General features: G+C 46.2%; 1 protein-coding gene across 3 annotated transcripts in view; it reads left to right on the forward strand.

Moving 5' to 3' along the window:
* MECOM (MDS1 and EVI1 complex locus) overlaps positions 1-21,970 on the forward strand; it is a 327,541-nt gene that overhangs the window by 263,292 nt on the left and 42,279 nt on the right. For 2 of the 3 annotated variants that reach the window (XM_082287795.1, XM_082287796.1), the window contains exon 3: positions 17,521-17,655. In XM_082287795.1, the coding sequence (XP_082143921.1) occupies positions 17,521-17,655 (135 nt within the window). Of the gene's footprint in view, positions 1-15,673; positions 15,923-17,520; positions 17,656-21,970 lie in introns of those variants that run through there. The other variant, XM_082287797.1, reaches the window with a different exon arrangement.

Raw genomic sequence — 21,970 nt, forward strand, 5'->3', positions numbered from 1 at the left:
TGGCAGGAGGAAGGGTGAGCAGCTGGGTGCTGACACGACCTTCCCAGCCCTGCTTCGGAAAGGGTCTGAGGTCACTCGTGTCCTTCTGAATGCACCTTGTATCATCAGCTGATTTGCAGAGGTTAATTTGAAAAGAACCTCACTTTGGGTATTTGCAAGGTTTTTGTTTTACAGTCTTCACTGCAAGGTCTGCAGCAAGGTCAGGTCTAACAGCTGGATTCACACCTGCATAGGTTGGGTCTTCTCAACAACAAGCTGGGCCTCCCTGTGCAACCTGGATGTGAAGTTTCTCTCATCTGAAGGCTCCATTTGTTGCTCAAATACTACATTTGCACAGAAAAACATCACAGAATTTAGTCTATGCATAGAGTTGGCATCTTATAACTCACAAATTTTGCAAGATCAAACACTTATTGAATGTAACTCCAAGCTGCCCAAAGACTCACCATACCTGGCACAATATTTTTGTAGGTGTTGATAATTAATGGAATTAAACAAATCAGATGCTATCTGAAGCAGTGATATACACGAGAAAAGAAGGGGCAGAAAATTCCCCAAATCATGAATTATTATTAATCATTAATTCTTAACAAATGCATGTGACAGGGGTATTACTGGCACCAGTACAGAGGCACCATTAAAAAGGAAGAGCATCATTTTAGGGTTGGAAAAAATAATTTTGGGGGAAGCCTTAAGCAGAATCTACCCATTTGTGGGGTTTAAAGAGTTTGGTTCACTTATTTACTTTGGATTTTCATGTTCACTTTCATCCCCTTTTGTACTTCCTTGGACAAAATCCAAACAGGCAGAGTAACTACAGAAAAGCTGTTCTCACCATAGGGAAATAATGTATTATGCTAATTCCAATTAAAGGAAATATCTTAAACTGCAAATATAGCCTTCAAGAGAGAAATGAAAAGTGTGGAAATTAACATTCTTGCCAGATTTCCAGCTCAGTTCTGCATACTCAGGGGGTTTGGGTCAGGCTCAGATAAGCATCCAAAATTTGGGGATGTTTATCCAAACGTTATTTCTGAACCTTCTAAGTTCACTCCTGACTAATCATAATGGAGTTAGTGGTAGCAGGATATGAATGTACAACATTTAGCTTAGAAATTGGCAGCTCCTCGTCCTTTCACAGCTAGGAGCCTTTGACCAAATATCAACTCTGCTAACCAAAACAAAATAAAATAATGCCTTGACTTGGTCTTCTGCCATACCACCTTGTGCTACAGCCCTGAAAGACCTTCCAAGCAGGGCTGGGACAAGGCAGGTTTGGCTGGGGGACCTCCGTGGAAAATATTGATGTTACTGGAAGCATCCCCTATGATTCAGGAGGTGACACTTTCCCCGGGTCGGTGTTCAACCCATGTAATGGTTACATGCACAGAGTTGTTCTGTCAGATTTGGGAAGTTTCAGAGGACTGATGGGTCATTAAATATCTTTTCTGAAAGGCTCATACACTAACTCCATGTTCACCCAAAGTACCAATGCAATCACCAACCCCATTACACAACCAATGTGTTCCTGGTGGGATATGGTTCTCTCACTTCCCTGTTCCATCCCTGGGCTGTCTGCCAGTTCAGTCATGAGTGACATGAGCCCCCTATAGAGTTTACTGTTAGAAGTGTTTGGAGTATTTTTTTCCAATGAAATGAGAGGAAGATGGCTGAGGATCATGAATTAACTCCTGAAGAAGCAGGTTTTTTTCTCTGTTTTTTGCCATCACATCCTTGGTCTTAAACACAGGGGAGGGGAGCTGCATCTTGCTGCCCTGCTACAAGCATCTCCCAACTTATTGTACCCTTTACCATACTTAGAAAGCCATAATATCAGCTACAGCGATGCAGTAGATGTATCCTACATCCACCATCCTTCAAAACACCAACAGGCTACTCCCAAGTCACTCACCAATCTCTTTTCCCCATACATTTGATTTTACTCGAAGGGTGTCACTCTAAGTAGTTGTATTTGAACATTGAAATTCATGCCAGGAATAAATCCATCCAAGTGCAAATTCTTCCCCAGTGAAAAAGCACCAAAATGCTCAGTGAAGTTATATCAGGAATGAATTTGACCACAAGAACTTGGATTGCAGGTACAAAGTCAAGCCCCTAAAATCCCTTCTGATTTGCCTAGACTTACCTCTGAATTACAGAGGGTAAATCTACAGGGTTGTAATAGAAGACATCCCATTGGAAGTTCTAGTTTAAAGAGAGAAAAGTCTGTCATTGAGAGAAATAACAGATGTCATAAAAACATGGTAAGGAACGTTCAAAATATATTTGAATATAGTCTTTAAGCTGATGGATTTTTTTAAAAGTTCAATGATTACTCAGTCCAGATATGTTGTGAAATACATTTATGAAACGTGGCTGGTATTCTTGCTATTTCCCTTGCATCTTCCTCCTGAAACCACTAGAAATAGTCCCTCACTTTCTACCAGACCCTCTATTAACAAGTAGCATAGATGTTCTACTGCGGAAGATTTTGACAGTTTAAACTAAGCACCTGTTTCCATCTAATGTACGTTTGGCAGGATGGTGTATGTTTGGTGTAGCTCCTGCCACTCAGATATCAATTTTTTCTTCATTAGGCCAATAAATTAGTGAACTACACCGTGCTCTAAAACTCGCATCAATCACCCATCACATTCACTCTTTTTTTGTGTGTTTGTGGTTGCCTTCTCCTTCCAAGTGAAATGAGCAACTTGAATTTGAAGTGGGTGCCTGGGTTAGAAAGTGGATTTTGTGTGTGTGTTTGTGCTATAACATCAATGATCACAGCAGCTGCATCAGGAGCATTTTAGCATCCAGCAGGATGAAACTTTGTGGGGGGATCTCTGCCCAATAAATTCAGTACTTAATCGCTATCGATGTCATCAACATGTAACCAAGGATATTTAGAAGGAACGGAGAAAATATCAATAATCTGAATTGCCTGGTGCTTGTAGAAATTGTTCTTGCAAGTCATCGTTGTAGCTGGTTTTGGTTTTAGAAAAAGCAGAAACTGCAGACAAACTGTTCCAAATGGTCATGAAGACGTGATGGGCTTCTGTAATTTCAGGGAAAAAAATCGGAAAATCAATGTAACATATGACTGTTGATAGCTGCAAGAGGAACAAATGCTTTCCATCCTGAAACACTTCGTACCATCAGTGTTTCAACAGCTCCTATTTAGACATTAAAAAGAAGACATTTTTTATTATGATTTCTGCCTTGGGCTCTGATCAGCAATGTAGAAAAAAGCAAGCAGGAGCGTATGGTTGCTTATCCTTCCTTCTTGTTTCCTTTTACTCTTAAGTTCTTGAAAGGTCGTAAAATAGAGAAATAAAAAAGCCACTGAAGTGTAGTTTTGTTAACTTTATCTTCTGAACATTAAACATTGTTTCAAATTTCTTACGGTACATAAAATGTTTTGCCTTGCTGTATCATGTGTACAGAACTTCAAAAAGTAAATGCGACAGCTCAGAAAATGTAATGGATGTGTAATAACAGCTCTTTAGATCTCCTGTTTTTAGCATAGCATCTTTTTGTTCCCAAAGGTGCTTTTAACATGATATCTAAAGCTATTTATGAAGTCATTTATTTTTGCATGGTGATAGGTCCTATTTTGTAATTAGCCCATGCTTCTATCTTGCTGGAGTGTGTGAGCCCCCCTGAAATGTTTAGTCTTCATCAATCCTTTTTGTTTCCCTTCCAAAGGCATCCACCCTAATAACTCCCATTTCACGGGTGCAGTACATCCCCGCTCCCTTCAGCACCTTCTACAAAAACATTTGGAAATCATTGCATAGCAACAGAGCTCAGTTCTTTTTGTTGGGCATTTCCAACACGAAGAAGTTTTTCCTGTTTCCCTTCAATTCATTCACCACATGAGTTTCAGCAAATGGTTTTTAACCACATTTGCCTCACATCCTGTCACCGCCTGCCGCCATGGTGCTGCAAAAGGGCTGCCAGCAGCAGGCACATCACTGGAGACCTGGGTTGCCCCACTGAGCTGGAGTTTGGGCAGACCTGAGTTGCTAAATCATGATTTAGTCTATTTGGGGCATCTCATGTGTCCAGACATAATTTGTTGTGATGCAAACTGGTGTGACGCAGTGGGAACAGTGGCGGCGCTGATGCTCGTTAATCTGCTGTCATTTGCATATATGCAATGCAGTGAGGTTAACAGGATTTCCCTGACGCCCTGTCAGTGGCAGCAACGGGGTTGGTTTCCTCCAGTGTGTCGAGTGGGTCGCTGTTAATCAGTCACCATTGCGCTTTTTGTGCCAGCTCCTCTGTTCAATCTGCTGCTGTGTCCATGGGAGCAGCTGTAGAGGGGAGGGACTTCAGGTGCCAGCATGGGCTCAAAAAAGCTCCAAGGTTAAAAAGAATTAATTTTAACATTCTGTGTAAAGTTCTGTCCCCCTCATGTCTTCATAAGCCAGCACAGAGGGAAGTTTGAAGGCATGGCCACTGGGTAAGAAACACGCGTCTGTACTCGGTCTCTTGGGGTGGCAAAGCCTCCAGGGAAAGTTGGGGACTGGCTCCACATCCAACAGGGCCAGTGAGGCCATGGCATTAGGAAAGGAGGTTTATGAACTTTATCCTCATGCATCAACAACGCTGGGTACCCTGTGGCAGCTCTTAGTGTATAAAATTCCTTGGAATGTGACCAAGTGCATGCCCACTAACACTGGATGCAGGGGCAAAAGGGGTGGTTGAGATGGGACCCTCCTCAAGTGCCTTGTAAGTGTCAGGAAGCTTGGAAGCAAAGTTATGGAGAAAAGCTTGATAAATAAGATTATGTGAAACTGAATCACTGCATAGAGATGAATCAAAATTATAAAATCAATAGGTATCGATCTGTATATATCACACAAATAACTGTGCCTGAAGAGGTGCCCAGATTTAACATGCTGATTATACAGCAGTCAGTGGAAATAACTTGAGCTCTGAAGACCTATTACATTTTACTTGTTCGGTGTTGCAGCTGAAGCTGATAAAATCTTAGCTGAAGTATTTTTAAAATTTTTACCTGCTTGAAGTTCTTGGTAACAAGTATATTTAATCAACAAACCAGAACCGAAGAACAGATTTTTGGCTTACAAAATACTCTTGAGCCATCTAAAGCTGGAGTCCAAACACTACAAATTCTTCTAAAAATATACACCTTTCATTTTAAGTTCCATTTGCTTTTACTACTGGCTTCACTCACACAAGCCAAGGTCACTGCACTTCAGATGTGTCTGCTGGACACTTGGCTACTGACTGGAGTTGCAATGAATCACCTGGAACAACGTCCTCCATGGTCACCAAACTCTGTGGCTGGTTGGAAATCAGGTCAAGGTTTTGGTTATATCCTATTCATATAAACCCCATTTATATCTTATTCTTTTTGTACCCCTTAAACTGGTGGAGGTGCACCCTATCAGAAGGAACAGGATTTACTGGAGTTTTGGGGTTTTTGGTCAGTACCTGACTCTGGCATTGAGCTTCCTCCCTCTTTCTCATCAGTGAATGCATTAAGGAAGGATGTGCTTTACTTAGTGTGGAGAGTAGTTATTATTATTGCTTTCTTCAAGGTTATCAACATGTTCTTTGTCCCCACGTTTTGTCTCCTAAACTCAGGGTAAATACAAACCTAACAGATGTGTAAAAAGGCTTCAGATCAAGTTACTTGTCATACATGCGCAGGCACAGGCTGAATCCACTGCAGAATTACTTTCCATCTTTATTCATGGATTGAGAATGTTCATTTTCCTTTGCTGGATTAGATTTGCTGCGTAGATTTCTGGGCATATAAATGATATTTTGGAATGAAACCCTCACATTTTATAAATCATTCAAACCAATTCAGTTTCTTCTTTCCATAGAAGTATTTCCTGGTCCACAGCAACCTCGATCTAAACCTAGTGTTTTCAGTTTCAGACAAAATTCAAGGATTAATTTAGAGAATTAAATAATAAAGTAATTCTGAAGTGCTAATGAGCACTCATAACTCCCACTTTCATCTTTTATAGCACTGTTAAATGTGCCACAAGCTCTAGGGAAAATTGTGGTCATTCATATCGTGACAGATATTCTTTCTTTATCACCCAAGCTGACAGATGTCCTTCGTGCAACACACAACTGGCTCAAGCTTCTGTTCACAGTGCCTGGCAGGACAGCTTCTAGATGCCATTTATTTGTGGAGGGCTCACAAATACAGCACTAAAGTACTGTGCTCCAACCCTCTGGTCCTGGAGCTGAAGGCAGCGGGAGGATCCAGGACTGACTTTTGTTGGGAGCTGGAGCAGCTCCTCCATCTACAGCCCTAGAGCAGCCAAGGTCTGGTCTGAGTGTCCTGTCTGACCCCACGAGTGACAGGAATCTTATGTGGAAATGGTGCTCTGCCTGGGCTTGATCAACATTTCTGGCCACCAGTTCAGCCCCAAGGTAGACAATGCTCTCACGTCAGTGCTGTGTTGAGGACGTGGAGCTGTTGGTGCTTCCCTGGGGAATATGTGACCACCCTGATCTCACTATGACTCCTTGAAAAGCCCCCAAAGATGACCATCCTCCTCAGCTAAAACATCCTACAATAGCTCCTTAACCCAGTGGCTTTCCTGCTTTGTCCCATGTGAGGATTCCAGCACATTCCAGAGAAGCATAAGGAAAGAAATGATCTTTAGTGCTGTATTTACTATACTGGATTCCCAGCAAGAGAGATCATGCAGCTTCAGAAATCTTTCCTGGTGGAAAGACATCTGTTCTTCACACATTGCCTTGTTTTGCTTCTATGGACCCAAAAAATTGCAATTTTATCCTGAGCACATGCCCATTCCCTGCTGCTTTTTGCAACCACTTAGTGGGGTTTAGGAGTGCACAGTGGAGAAGCTGGGGCAGTCTCTCCCCCTCTGCCTGGTGGGGATCATGATCCATCTTATGCTCAGCACTTGCATGATTGCTGGGGGACTCCTAGCAACAAGACTTGACATCATGAACTCCGTTTCACATTTCTGCCACAAAAGTCAAAGGCAGAGTTTGACATACACTCCCCAAAACTGTTTCTATAGGAGGAGCTTTCATGGCACCAATCAGCACAATGTGTTTACATTTAAAGATCTGTTCCAAAGCATCAGCTGCTCATTTCCAAGGCTAAAATATTTTCCTAACTAAAAAAGGGAGATAAAGTAGAATTTCTGCTACAGATGAACCATATTAAAGCATGCAGACCTGTTATAACTGGCAGTGACCAAGCAGACTCTCACTATTTATCCATGAGAAGCTGTAAGCACCAGCAGGCAGAGAGGAATTTCTGTTCATTGCAGTCAAAGAAAAGGAATAAATGCAACTTCTCAGTGAATGAAAGTTATGTCAAAATATTGCATGAGAATCTGCCACTGATTTTCTCCATGAGCAGAGCTCCATATTCCATCTGTGAAAATAAAATGGTAATCTTCCCATCTGGCACACTTTTTATCCCATCCATGCCAACTATAAGCTTTTCAGGACAGAGTCTCATGTTTATTATTTTTCTACCCACAAAGGGTCCCAGTTTCCACTGGGTCCTCTAGGTGCTGCTGTAATGCTAATAATAGTAATACTCATAATTCTGCTGGTGGCAAATTTAGCCCAACATTTTAGGCTTAAATAAATCTTAGGTTTTCCATTCTATATGGAAAAAAAATGGTTATAAAATAGCCTCCATCCTCCTTTGAATTCTGCAGGTCATTTTGCATCTGCAAAACTCAGCTTGTGTATTGATATGCATCTTATATGTTGTATCTTGGGAATGTTTTCTCTATGAATCTCACAGAAAATCTGCAGTATGACTTGTAGATTAAAAAAAAAAAAAAAGCAGAAAAAAATGCCTGAAGCTGTACCACTCACCTCTCTCCTCCTTCACATGCATGCCCAACTGCTGCTTTTTTTTTTTCCTTCCACGCTTTGTTTTATCAGTATGGTGCTAAATTACCAAGTTTGAAATTTCTTCAGCAAATAAGGGATGCATGCCAGAACACAAGTGCCCCGAGGGATCTGAGTCTTAGGGGAAAAAGCCCTTAATCTCCAAGTTTATAGGTAGCAGCACTTTCCTGAAATTGGAAAATGTTCAACTCATTTATGAAAGAAATCCGCCACAAGGATACGCTGATGTTCACAGCTATTTCATTAATAACCCATTGTGATCCATGGGTTATAGGACAGGTTTATTTGGACATCTGCATCAAATATATTCTCCCCCCTTCCTTCCCCAAATTTTCCTGATGAGCAAAATCTTTTTACAGCAAACCAGGTAGCTCTCAGGGTAAGATTTTTCCAAATGCATCAGGCACCTTTGCCCATGTGTGACTAATTTATGTGGAGTAGCACTTCTGCACGCCCAGGTGGGCTGCTGTGCACGCACCAGGCCAGTTAAGCATTTACTGCTCAGGACCCTGAGCACAGCCAGGGTGGGGGACATGAAGGGCTCTGCCTGCCCATGGTGGGGAGCCTGTGTCACTCACAGTGCACCATGGCCCGAATACTTTATGGCATAATCCCAGGGAGATTGCCCAAGTATGGGATAAGGATCAACTTTGCATTTTCCTCCACCAGCTGAATAAATTAACATTCCTGAATTTCAGTCCCTGGATTTATCTACCAAGCATGACTTGAACCGTTGATGGGGATTTTAACCTATTTATAGTTTCATAACAAGCCCATAACAAAAAATTCTCCCTCTCCTACCCACATGTAAATAATGTTTAACACTACTGTCAGGGTTTGGCAAGGCAGTGATGTTTTGGAGGCACCGTGCTTCCTCAGCCTGCCTTTAGCAGGGCATCTCTCTACTTGTAGGCAAGTGCCTTGCAATAGGAGGAGGATTAATCATTGCTGTTAGAGCTCTTTCTTTACTCCACAACCTTTTCTTCCCGGGGATGATGAGTTAATTCAGCTGGAACAATGTTAGTTCATCAAGTTTTGTGGTTTATCTGAAAATCGAATGGCAGTAATTTCATATGGCAACTGACTTAATGCCCATTTAGTTCAGGTTTTAGACAACTCCGGTCGATGATCACAATGGGTTTAATATGAAACATAGGAGGGATGAAACTGTAACGTTGGTGTTTTCAGTCAGGTTTTCTTCCCTGCTGTAGAGCTGGTTGTGTTGGCTGTGTGCACGTGTGTTTCTGTGTGTAGGATGTGCATCCACTTCTTCCGAACCTCCCCTAGAACCATCCACACAGGTGACACTTAAAATAACAAATGCAAACCTGAAAATTTTAACATGAGTGTTTGACTTTTTATTGGGTGATAAATTGCTTCTTACTCTTATAAAGTCCACAGGTGTTTATGCCTACTCTCGCACGCCTAGTTAAAACTTTGGCTACAACAGGAATGCTTTGAAAATAGCCAGTCACTCCTAAAATTTATTATTAAAATAGAATTAGCTGTTATGCATCACATTAATTCTTGCTGTGTAAAGTTCTGTTGTTTAACCCCTTCAGTCTCCTTTGGCCTGGCATTTTCCCTGCTTCCACATTTTCTTCTCCATCTTTTTGGCTTGCAAATTCAGTTTTCAGATCAGGGATAGTGCCTAAACCCAAATGGTTCCCCAGGACTTGCTGCCACACACCCTCCTTGCATGGCTCTTCACATGCCATGAGGGCTCTGGGACTGAAAGTAGTCTTCCAAAGCAGGTCCTCAGATTATTTGTCAAATGAGAAGGCTTGAAAATTAAAACATTGGAAGAAATGGAAGGTTAATTGAACCTTGTTGAATTCTTATGCACATACAAAGGAAGTCTGCAAAATCCTTGTATTGTGCTTCCTACCTCCTGGATACTCAGGGATTATTTCCTAGGGATCTTCCATTTTTAGGGCAGCTTCTGCCAAAAGTTGTGTTTTCAGGCAGCGAAGCAGCAGCTACATCATGTGGGAGCCTCTGGCCACCCCATGTGGAGCCTCTGTTGGCTTCATGGGTCCCACTGCTCCATTTCCAGATGAGCATATTGCGGGAAAGCAGGAGTGAGTACAAACATAAAGGATTTACTCAGTTCTATTTCAACAAGGATGAATAAGAGAGTGATAAAAAGCCCTGAAAACAGGAGCATTTTTGGTCATATTGGTAGGATTTGGAGGGCCATGCTCAAGGTCTTTCACTCTCTGGATGGTTAAGAAAGAAAAGAGCCTTCCAGGCTGCCCAGCAGATGGGAAAATGCAGAACAAGGGCACTGCCAATGGAATTTCCCAGATTCTCCAGGATTTTGGCTTTCTTTCAAAACACGAGAAGGTGAAGCACAGGAAAATACAGCTTCTGAGTGGACAGGTCTGACAAGTCAGCCTAGCCTTGCCTTGCCCTGGCTCTCGTAGGTGCTAAGACAAGCTGGCTACTATGCGTTTCTCCCTGGATTTTTACCATAGCCAAACTCATGCCAGATTCATCCGGCAGGGACTGTCTCACCCAGTGGGTACAGTAACCTCGAGTGTGAAAATGGCCCAGGCTGGATTTGGAGGCTTGCAGACTCTTCTGTAATGGAAGTAATGAACACTCCAAAGGAAAACAGCAACAGTCCTCAGCATCCAGCGCCACAGCACGTGCCTTGGCAGGGAAAGCTAGGGAAAGGTTTGGAGAGGAAAGCATTGCAAGGAGTGTGCTCACAGCAGCGGGGTGGACATGTAGCACTGCATCCCTCAGCACCAAATTTTGGGGTGTGCTGCAAGGGCCATGGTTTGTTTGAAGCATGGCAAACATCTTGTCCTGCCATGAGGAAGGGTGTCTACAGGATTTCCTCCCCAGACAGGAGTAAAATCACCCAGGCAGCCAGATATCAGTCACTGACCCATTTTTGCATCTTCCTGATTCATGGAGCAGGTAAACCTGCTGCAATTTTCCTTCTCCTGGTTTGCAGTAACAACCAATATCCAAAAGGTTTCAGGTTCAAAACTCAGTGGCACGGCTCAGTGTCTTCCAGAAAACTCCTTCCCACCAGGCAGCCCCTGCTCGAGGAGTGTGGGTACCACCAGCTGTGATGGCACTCACACCCACCCTCGCCTTTAGGATGTGATGGAGATGCTGGCACACTTGGGTACAGGACATGAGGGCACTGGTCTGCTGGGATCACTCGCACCAGGATGAGAATACAGGGTTGGGCTGTCAAGCTCAGATCGGGATATGAAGGAACATGCTATTATCGAGCTCAGATTTTAATGGGAGAGAAAAAGTAGAGCTTTTCTGCTCAGTGTTTGGGTAGTTTGGCTTCTGCCAGTAGCAGCCGTGTGCTGTTACAGACCATAAGAGGGGGTGCAGCACTGCTTTTGGGAGCACAGGGATGGCTTCACCCACACCTGGACCCCAACATTGCCAGAGACACTCATGTGTCTCTGCCGTGTATCCACCCTGCGTGGGCACCGTGCATTCCCGATGGAGTGTGCTGTGATTGCTCAGCAGTCGCGGAGAGCAGACCAACACACGCTCTGCCTCTGTGTACGGCTGGGGCTGCATGTGCTCCGCAGCTCCCCAAGCACAGCTCCGTCCCCACAGGAATGGCAGAGGTCCTTCAACTTTTTTATTGTCTGCACATGCACCACCGTAATATTTTTGCAAGGATGCAGGGTCGGGTTTTTTTTCCCTGAAGGCAGTTGGTATTTTTTGGGGGGGTGGGGGTGGGGTGTGTGTTTTTCTGCACACCCTTCATTTCACACTGGCAAATGTCCCGCTCTGCCTGGCTATGGTACGGGATGGGGGGAGGTCAGCTGTGGGGTCCCTGACTCAGCTGGAGGTTCCAGGCTTTGCTGCCAAAAGGAGACCCCCTCCACTGGCGAGGTGAGCCCCAGGGATCCCTGGAGCCCTGCACTGCCCCGGGGAAGGGGGTGCAGGGCACAGCACCGATCCCCCTGCATCCCACAGCCTGGCTGGGGGGAGGAAACCCACCCTCCAGCAGTGCCGGCAAAGCCAGTCTGACCCGAGCAAATGAAAATAATCAAAAGTAATTAGAAGCGTGCTGGACTGCTCCTCAGAGATCTGTGCGAGAGAATAAACATGCCGGAGCCCTCCGAGCCACTGCAAAGGCCCATGTCTGAGCTGTTAGGTGCCCTGACCTTGTCCACATAAAGACGTGATTTATGAAGTGCAGGGCACAGCAGCAGGGCTTCTGTCTTCTCCAGGAGAACCAAATTACTGAGGTGGAGATTAACATGCTTTCAGTTGGGCTCATTTCCAGACCAAGGGAAATTTCTTATTTACATTTTTTTACCTTTAATTTTCTCCTCCTCGCCCTCACTTGCCTTTTGGGCTGGGAGGGATGAGTCGGGCAGCATGTGAGGGCAGGAGGGGCAGCAGGGACAGGGCACTGACGTGGGGGGCACTGCGATGCTCACCCCACTCCTTCATCAGTGGCTGGAAATTATCTGACTCTTCCCCCTGAAATCAGCAGCAACACTTGTGTTTTCACCTGATTTTATTTTTTTTCCAGGTTGATATCCACAACACGGGGTGGGAGGAATTGACATGCAGAAACTGTGTTGCCTTTCATTCCTGTTGTTGTTTCCCAGGTCTGTCCTGGAGCATTTGGATATGTCAGAAAGCCGTTGTTTTCTGTGCGCTTGTTTCGCTTTGCTTTTCCTTTCTCTCTCCACATTAATGCACTCACCCAGTGTTTCAAACACTCACCGCAGTGTTAGTCAGGATGCTCAATGTTGTGTTTAGTCACCTTGAGGTATATAACATTAAACCCCACTCACAAAGGTGGTTGTGGAGTGGCTTGTGTACAAACAGAAGGATAATATTAAGCCTAATATGAACATTTACGATATTTAAAAAATCACCAGTGACCTGTCTGATTTTCCCCCATTGTCCTCAGCAGCGTTTGGCCCCAGGAAGCCCATTAAACGTGGACAGTGCCGTTATTTCATCTGGCTGTGGCCGAGCTACTTTGCTTTGCTTTAATGATGTGCTGGAATGCACGATGCCCATAGGGTCTCCATTAGAAGAACTTTTACTTCTGGGACGACCATGAAGTTAAAGGCTTAAAAGAGGCATCAGTTTACAGCCTGGTGGGAATTACTAGCAGACTGGAGTACTAACTCCTGACTGCTCCACTAATAGAGCAACTTGTTTTAAATAAACGATTGCCAACGGGGCCCTGTGGAAATATTTGGGCCTCTTGAAGCGCCCACCGAACCGTCCGAGGGGAGAGGGGAAAGGCGGCAAGAGATGTTTAGAAGATTGTCGCATGAAAGAAGAAACACATCGACGTGTGTTGATGTGTGTATCCACATCCCCGGGTCGGGATGTTGGAGGTCCCGACCGGCGGGCTGTTCCTTGACCCTCCGCGCCTCCCAGCCGCGAACCCCTCCGGTTCGGGGGCATGAGGCTTCCTCCCCCTCCTTCTCCTCTGGCCGCGCTGGGTTACAGCCGAACCGCTGGGAGCGCTGCATGAAGGGGAACTATCAAAAAAGGGATTTTCCCCCCAGAAAGGGGAGAGGCGGCCCCGCTCCCGCTGAGGGCGCGTCCCGCGGTGTCCCGGCGGCGAGCGCCACCCAGCGGCGGCGCGGCGGCCGGGTGCGGGTGCGGGCCGGCCCCGCTCGGCTCCGCCGCGCTCCGCTGGTACCGGGAGCCCCTTTTGTTTACCCACCGGCGTTTCCTCCCTTTGTGGCACGGCCGAGGGGGAGGGAAGGGGGGCTCCGGCTCCCTATCGGGGGCTCTGATCAGGCCGATGGGCTCGAGCAATCAGTTTCCCAGATTACTTGTATTTAATACACAATGCATCATAAAGCAAATCCCTCATCCTGACAGGGAGAAAATAGAACAGCTCATAGCGCGAGCCGGGCCAATTTATGGCTAAATTAAAAAAAAAAAAAAAAAAAAAAGGAAAAAAAGAGGGAGAGAGAGAGGGAAAAAAAAAAAAAAAAAAGAAGGGAAAAAAATCCCCAACAATGGGGAGCGGAGGGAGGGCAGGAACCCACGGCCCCGCACACCGGGCGGGCGCCGGTTCCCAGGCCCGGGCGCTCTGGGAATCTCCCACCGGGTTTTTTGAGGTTATTGACAAAGGAATTTTTTTTTTCTTTTCTTTTCTTTTTTTTTTTTTTTTTCCTGTCCTACCTACCACCACTGCGTGCTGGTTTTTTTGTTTGGGTTTTTTTTTTCTTCCCGTCTCTCTCCCCTCGGACAATAGCCATTATCTGAGCTAACAGGTCAATGTCACAGATAACGGGCCGCTGAGACGAATCCATCAGCATCTCCTGTCACCCGGATTCTCGCCCTCCCCCCCGCTCTCCTTCCCCGGCCCCTCTTGGCCCCCCAGGGAAGAAAAATTCACTTTTAGTCAGAAAAATCCATCTGCACTTTAAAAAAAAAAAAAAAAAAAAGTGGGTGGCACTTCTGGATGGTGCAATAAAAGATACAGCTCAGCCCTCTTAATTTTTTTTTTTTCCCCTGCCCTCTTCCAAAAGCACATATACGAGGATCTCGCCGTAGTGAGCCCGGGCTGTTCCAAACTTTGCGGACGTTTGCGGCTTTGCGGCGCGGTTGGATTTCGGGTCCGCTTGTAGCGCCGGGAGAGCCCCGAGCCGGGGGGGCTGCGCTGCCCCGCGGGAGGGAGCGGGAGCGGGCCCGGCCCCGCCGCCCCAGCCGGCAGGTAGAGCCCGGCCTCCCGCCGCTCCATTCATGGGATTCGTTACCAAAGAAATAAAGGGGGAAAAAAAAAAGAATCGTTTAGGAAGCGCCGGCAAACGGGGAGGTGGTTCAGCGGCACCAAACGGGGTCGTCGCGAAATTGGCCGGGAAAAAAAAGAAAAAAAAGAAGTTGCATTTCATCAAAAATCGTTATTAATAACCAGAGTGACGCGATGACGGGAACAACTCGGGTAACGCGCCGGGCGCGCCGGCTCCCGGAGCGGCGGGAGCAGCCGTCGAGGCGAGCACGGCGCGGCTCCCGCTCGCCGCAGCCCCCGCTGCGGGGCGGCCGCGACGGCCGCTCCGGGCTATGGGCACCGGGGCGAGCGGCGACGGCGAATAAATAGAGGCGAGCGGCGAGGGCCCGAGGCACAGCGCACCGCCGGCCCCGGGCGGGGGATGCGTCCGGGGGGGGCTGGCGGGGGCCGCCCCCGTGGGCTGCCGGTGAGCCCCCGCGGCGGGGCCGCTCCTCCGCGACCTGGCGGTGACCCCCGGGCGCGGGGCCGCTGTCGCTTTAAGCGCGCCGGGAGCGCCGCCGCCGCCGCCCCGGACGGGGGGGCCGGGGAGGAGGGGGGGGGAAAAGGCGGCCGGAGCGGCCGGGGCTGCCCCGCTTTAAAGAGACAGTGCCCGAAAGGGAGCGGCGGGAGGGCACGGCCCGACGGGGTGGGCGGGGAGGGGGGGCGGAGAGGGCCGCGCCGGGCCGGGCCGGGCGCTGCCCGGGGGTGCGGCGGGGAAGCAGCGCCGCGGGCAGGCTGCGGGCGTGGGGAGGGGGAGAGCCGCCCGCCCGTCCGCCCTCCCACGCGCACTCACTTTTCTCCCATCCCCGGCGAAGTGAAAGAAGTTTGTTTTGTTGAGCGGTGCGCGGTGGGGTTTGTTGTTGTTATTTTTCTTTTTCCTTTTTTTTTTCCCTTTCCTTTCCCTGAAGAGGCTTGTGTGAGTTTGGGGTGGGTTTTTTTTTTCCCCCCTTCCTCCCCCTTCCCCGATAACTTTTTTCGCGCACACTCCCCCCCAAAGCCAGCCGATAAGACCAGGAGGGGCCGAAAGGGGACGGTGATGGCGAGCCGGCAGGAACCCGCCGAGCTCCGCCGCCGCTGAGCCCTCCGGGGCCGGCAGCCCCCGCCCGGGCCCCGCCGCCCCCCGCACATGGTGGAGCTCCCCTCGCCGCGTCCGCCGCTGCCCCGGACCCCGACGGCCGCGGCCTCCGCTCTTGTTTAACGCCGAGATGTTGCTTCCAGCCGCCTGAAGGACATTTGTCCCTGTTCCCCCTCCCTGTCCCCGCGGGCTCCTGGCGACACAAGGTAAGAGGGGCGAGCGCGGCGGCTGCGCTGCCACGGCCCCGCGGGACGGGGCCGCTTTGCCCCGTCAGTGCCGCCGCGCCGCCGGCCCCGGGGCAGACCCCAGACGCCGGGGAGTGCGGGTTGAGGCCCCCTTTCCTCCTTGGGGGTTTCTCTGAAAGGCAAAATTAAACATCCCGTTCCCGAGAGCAGCCGGAGGTGCGGGCGGCGGGGCAGCGTGCGCGCCCGCGGGGGCCGTTCTCGCCTGGCGCGGCCGCGGGGCGCGTGGGTCTGCGGGGTTTGAGTGCCTCCGGACCGGGGTTGAGCTTTTCCACCGTCTTGTTTGGAGGTGGGGGGAAGAGCCGGCTGCGGCGGGGCGATGCTCGGCAGCCCCGCGGGCTGCGCGCACCCACCGCACCCCCCACCCCACGGCCGGGCCCGATCCCGGCCCCGGGGGGCGCGGGGGTGACCGGGGCAGCCCCCGTGGGGACAGCGCGTCCCGTGGGGCGCGGTCAGGGACCGCCGAGAGCCCTAGCAGGGACTTTCGTGGGCTCCCGGTGACCGGGCACCGGCAGCGCCGGCCCGGCCGCGGCTCCACGCGCTCCCCAGCGGGGCACAGCCTCCGTCGCCCTTCGCCTTTCGTTTGGGGCGTTTAAGGTTGTTTCCTTTATTTTGCTGGTGAAATGGGGTGGCTGCTACCGGTGCCAAGGCGAAGAAGTTACAATTTAGCAGTCAGCTCCCTGGGATGCTGTGGGAAGTTTGGGATAGGCCGATGGTAGAGCTTGCAGATAATGATATTCAGTCCGCTGTAATGATTAGTAATTTGTCATAATATTAGAATAGAACATCGTCTTTAGCTTGTCCTCGAGCAGTCTCATTATATTTGTTTATTGTCTGCATAATTGGAACTATTTATTGGTGTGTATTGAATACTGCCACGGTTTGCATGAGTGTTTACATTGTTTTTCATTTATTCTCTTTATTTTGACATAAGGAGTTCTATTATTTGCTTCGATTAAGGGGAGGGATTTAAGTGTTGCACAGGACTGTTTGGGAAGTGTAATATTAAAACAAGATAAATAACTCTGCTAACCAGATAAAGTTTGGTTCAGAGCAACAAATATGAAAATTCTAAATGAGTGCTGCAATCAATGTAAATCCTGAAACAAAACAGAAACCTTAAATGAAGCCAACACCATCGATTTTAATATTTTTTGTTATATTCCTGTCAGAGTCCTATTTAATTAAAATCATAATTTCAAACGTAGTCATTGATGAATGCATAGAAAATCAGGTCCCTCTTAAATTAACATAGTGTTTCATTGCAATAATTAGACAACATTTTGATTACATGTAAATATTTGCCAAGACATTTTTCAGAACATTTATTGTCTTTTTATTATTGTGTATACATTCTGACAGTTTCTAAAAAAAATCTCAGCAGGGAAACATACATGTGAATAAACACACTATTATTGTTACTATTATTACTATTACTATTACTATTATTATTATTATTATTAATCTTATTCATTTGTTTATCTGGAAACCTGTGATTTATCTTTTGATTAGAATACTCAGCCAGCAACAGAAAGATTTACTCTTTCGTATTCTTTTTTTAGATCTTGGATGAGTTTTGCAATGTGAAGTTCTGCATAGATGCCAGTCAACCAGATGTAGGAAACTGGCTCAAATATATCAAGTTTGCTGGATGCTACAATCAGCACAACCTTGTTGCATGTCAAATAAATGATCAGGTACGTGGTGTTCACTTTCTGGATTTACTTTTTTAAGGAACTTTAAGGTGTCATTGGCAAAAAAAACCCCCAGAAATTCACAACAGCTTTTGGCCTGTTTGCTGTTATGGCAAAAGATAAGGTACAGATGGGAAATGCAGAATGGAATAATTTCGATTTTGGGCGACAGAAAATACAGATTTTCTTTTTTGCATATTGTTGTTCAATTCATAAATGATTTTTTTTTGTCTAATATCTGATAAAATTCAGGACTGCTGTCTAAGGGATACAAAGCCATTACGTGTTGCTTTTGAATTAGGAGCATTTTCTGGCTCCTGTTGCAGTCCACTTGGATTGCTATGTTAAATCGTTGAGTTGGTTGGAAGCTGTAACGTGAATTTAATGGAAAGAGTGGAGGAGAGGACACAAAAGTGATAATGTTACTAGTGCATGTGAGGGGCTTTGGATTCGAATGCCCACGTGCATGGATATTATTGTGCCTTCCCATACACTTTGCTGGAACTCGTAGTACTTACATGCTGAATCAAGGTCTTCAGTCGTTTTCTTTTTATTTTCATTTATTGCACTTAAATCCACTCTTTGTTGGGCTGAAACATTATTTATCTTTGTGTTTTGGAAAAAGGGCTGGGATAGGCAGAGGAAGAATGCAGTGAAGCATTTTGTTTTCAATTATGCTGATGAGTTATTAGGTGTTTTCTAAATCAGGGTTTGCTTTTGTCTGTGGATAACACAGGCCATTATGAAATATTTTAATGGGCAAAGTTAGGTTGAGGAAGCTTTGCTTCTTTGAAGTATCTGAAATAGTGAAGCAACAATTGATTGTGAATTCTTGTTTCCAATTTAAACTTCGCTACCTGCAACGTAGGATTCAATTCATTTAATCAGTGTTTCATTTTTCACCACTTAATTAACTGCATCAGGTGAATGTTAAAGATTATCTTTAGCTGATTTAATTGCCTTGACAGTATTGAAAGAAGAATCACAACCAGACACAAAGCTTCAATTAGAAATCATTCTTTCTAATCAAATTCCTTACGTGTAGGAAATGAATGTGAGGGAGCCTACTATTTCCAGCCTAGTGCTACGTATTTCACTCGTGTGAGATAGCTGATTAAAACTGGGTTAAATAACTTTCTCAGAAACTACGAGAGAAGATCTTTTTAATTTCCAACTTCTACAGTTCAGCCCTGAGCACATAGAGCATAGAATGAGCCAGCAGACCGAGAGATAATTTCTTTTTATACAGCAGCTGGTTTAACTAAAGAAACCATGAGGGTTATTAGTAAAAGCAAGTTACATTTTCCAAGTTGAAATACGCTTTGTGCTGAAAAGCAATGAATTCTCGCCATGCAGAGCATTTATGGAACAGTGATAGGAAAAGGAAACTATGTAGATTAATTGAAGCACCAAATTCAAATATTTTACATAGAGCAGGAGCTGGTGTAGGTAGGAAAGATCAGAAGTGGAATCACATGCATTGGTCAAAGCAACTTACTGTCCTTGGGTCGGTGTTGGAGATCTGGAGCTGAAAGTGCAGGCAAGGCTGACCCATCAGCATCTCCCTCTGAACGCAGACAAACACCCGCGCTTTGACGTTTTTGGAAGGAAAGCTATGGTGCTTTTAACTTTCTCTTTTTTTAGTGTTTACATTTCTGACATTTGGTAATGGTGGCTGTACTGCTGCCAGTAATTCCCTTCATTCACTGGAGACTTGTTATTTATTTTGCACAGTATCATGCTGTTCATAATTCCATATTTTTATAGCTTTTTGTTGCTGAGATTTGCAAATTAAGATTTGGTTGTCTTTCAAGTAGCATGTTGTGATCTGGGTGCTGTCAACAAGAGATTGTTGTTCATTTGGCCCTCTGGAAGTGCTGCACATTTACCCACAAATCGTCCGCGTACTCCAACGTTTTATGACCAGAGCCTAAAAAGTTAATGCTAAAAATGTGCTCTCGAATCTTAAAGCAAGAAAGCCTCTCTAACAGCTCCTCCTTCTGCTTTCTTCTGGCACAAGCTCACCAGAGGTAATATAAAATATAATGGGAAGGCAAACTGGGAAATGGACGTTACATGGCCAAAAGTGTGCGTGTACGAGGAGTGACAAATGCAAGTCAGGGCTGAGTGTGCACATATAGACTGTGTGGGGCTGCCTGGGGTCACTCAGCCTCGATAGCTCCTGGAAAAATGGGGGAAAAAAAGAAAAAGAAGGGAATAAAAAGGGAAAATAAAAATAAGGTGAAACTGAGGATGTGTGTCAGTGGCTGTAGCTAGAGCTGGAGGGCAGAGGCGATGCAGCCCAGCTGGTACAGGACACCCCAGCTCAGCTGGAGCCACAGCCAGTGCTGGCTGCAGGTGTGGGGGGACACCCCGATTCTTCCTGCCTCTCCCAGGAACACAAAGCACCTCAGTAACCCTGGTTGCACAGGGAGCATCTCCACTGCAGAGACACCTCTCACTCCTGAGCCACAGACACTCGATCAGCAGTAATTGTTCACCTCTAATTGCTTCAACTCATCTGTAAAATTCACAAGCAAACATTGGGCTGTACCTGAGAAGGTAAAAGATCCTGCCAGGGCTCCCAGCCTCATGCTGCCCACAAGTTTATACTACTAAATTCAAGCTTGACTGACAGACAGGTATGGTTCCCAGACTGCTCGAGGCAGGATTGAGATGAACTCAGGGCGGTGTGTAATCTGGTTGCTCTGCTATGTTCTACCTGCTGTATTTAACTAAAAGAGGGAAAGAAAAACACTTTTTTGTCATTTTCTCTCTTAGAGTTTTTTCAGAGACATACCACCCCACCCCCTGACTCACGGCTGAGGTTAGGTTTCATCACTTAGGATCAACTTTACAAAAGGCCTGGGCTCTTTCTTATGACTGTATAAATGAGCTTTGCTGAGATGAACAGCTTGATAATGGTGGGATGCAGTCAAAACATGCATGCTGGATGCAACTCATGTTTCATTTGATTGCAGCTGGAGTAGGGTTTAAAAGCATTTTTTTACTTATTTTTTTTAAATTTCAAATGAGATCGATCTAGGATTTCTTTTTGCTGTCTTACTATTATCTCCTGTCATACCCAATCTAACCTGAACATATGTAATTTTAGGTGTATATCAATAATAAAATTCCACAAGCAGGGTACTCAGTTTTTTTTTTTTCCCCAATGAGACTACAGTGTGTGCAGAGCTGCAGAGAGTCTTGTCACTGTTTTTGCCCTGGAATGTGTTTTTTTCAGCTCAGAGTCAATTTAGGATTCTAGAGCAGTTTCTGCTAACTTGGACGACTCCTCTCTGTTATCATTAAATATCTATTAGTTCAACTTTTTAATGACTGCAGAATGATTGGCTCGGTTAGGGTTTCTGGCAGTGCTGTCAACCCAGTAAAAGCATTATTTTTAAAGATGTATGTTAATGAAAGTGCAGTTGCAAATCCAGCAGTGACTATGGTAGTGGCATGGCCAGGGGCTGTCACACATTCCAGGCTGAGATCACGGTCACCTTCAAACTACAATTTTTTTTTTTTTTTTAACTTTTTTATTTTTAGAAACATTGTTGGTAGCTGTGGAAGTTAAAACCCCTGAATACTGTTTTTATCTTGCTCATTGCTTGCAGAGTTCTGACAGTGATACAGCCACATAGTGCTGTGAAACTGCCCTGAGCTTCCAGGTCTCTTTCCGCCCAAAAAAGCAGCTCTTGAAGAGTCTCCTCGGTTTATCCATGGAAAACTCAGAGTTACTCAAGATCACTTTACTGAGGTTTTAGATTGCTGTGCATGCTGAAAGAGGTTTTTGGTGGGTTTTTATGTGTTTGTTTTGTTTCCTTGCCTTATACTCAGGTACATGCCACTGCAAAGGGAGCAAAACCAGTAGTATCACACTCTTAACAACGTGCCCGATGTCAGTGATATAAACTTACAGGAGTGAACCTGCTGCTGTAGGTTCCACCAGATCTGATCCCACCTTACACGTTTTACAAACTTTTTTAATCTGCAGGCACAGCTTCATGTTTCAGGTTTTACGGCTGCGGCCCCCTGTCCACGGCGGGCAGGGGCTCCTTGCACAGCCACCTGCAAAAGTTGTGTATTTAAGGAATAGTTTTGAGGCTTTGTTGTCAGAGAGTGAAATTAAGGTTTTGGCTGTTGTGGGTCGGGAGGGCACACACACGCTGAGCTCATACGGGGCCCTGTTCTGCCATGATTCTTCCTATGAGTTGTTGGTTATTAAGCAAATAAAGCTTAATCCAGGTCCCACTGAAAATCTGTCTCCAGTGGAGCAGGGATGTTTTAGCTTGGGGCTGGTGGAATGAGGAGC

This window comes from Coloeus monedula (genome assembly GCF_965178545.1).
Source record: "Coloeus monedula genome assembly, chromosome: 10".
Classification (NCBI taxonomy): Eukaryota; Metazoa; Chordata; class Aves; order Passeriformes; family Corvidae; genus Coloeus; species Coloeus monedula.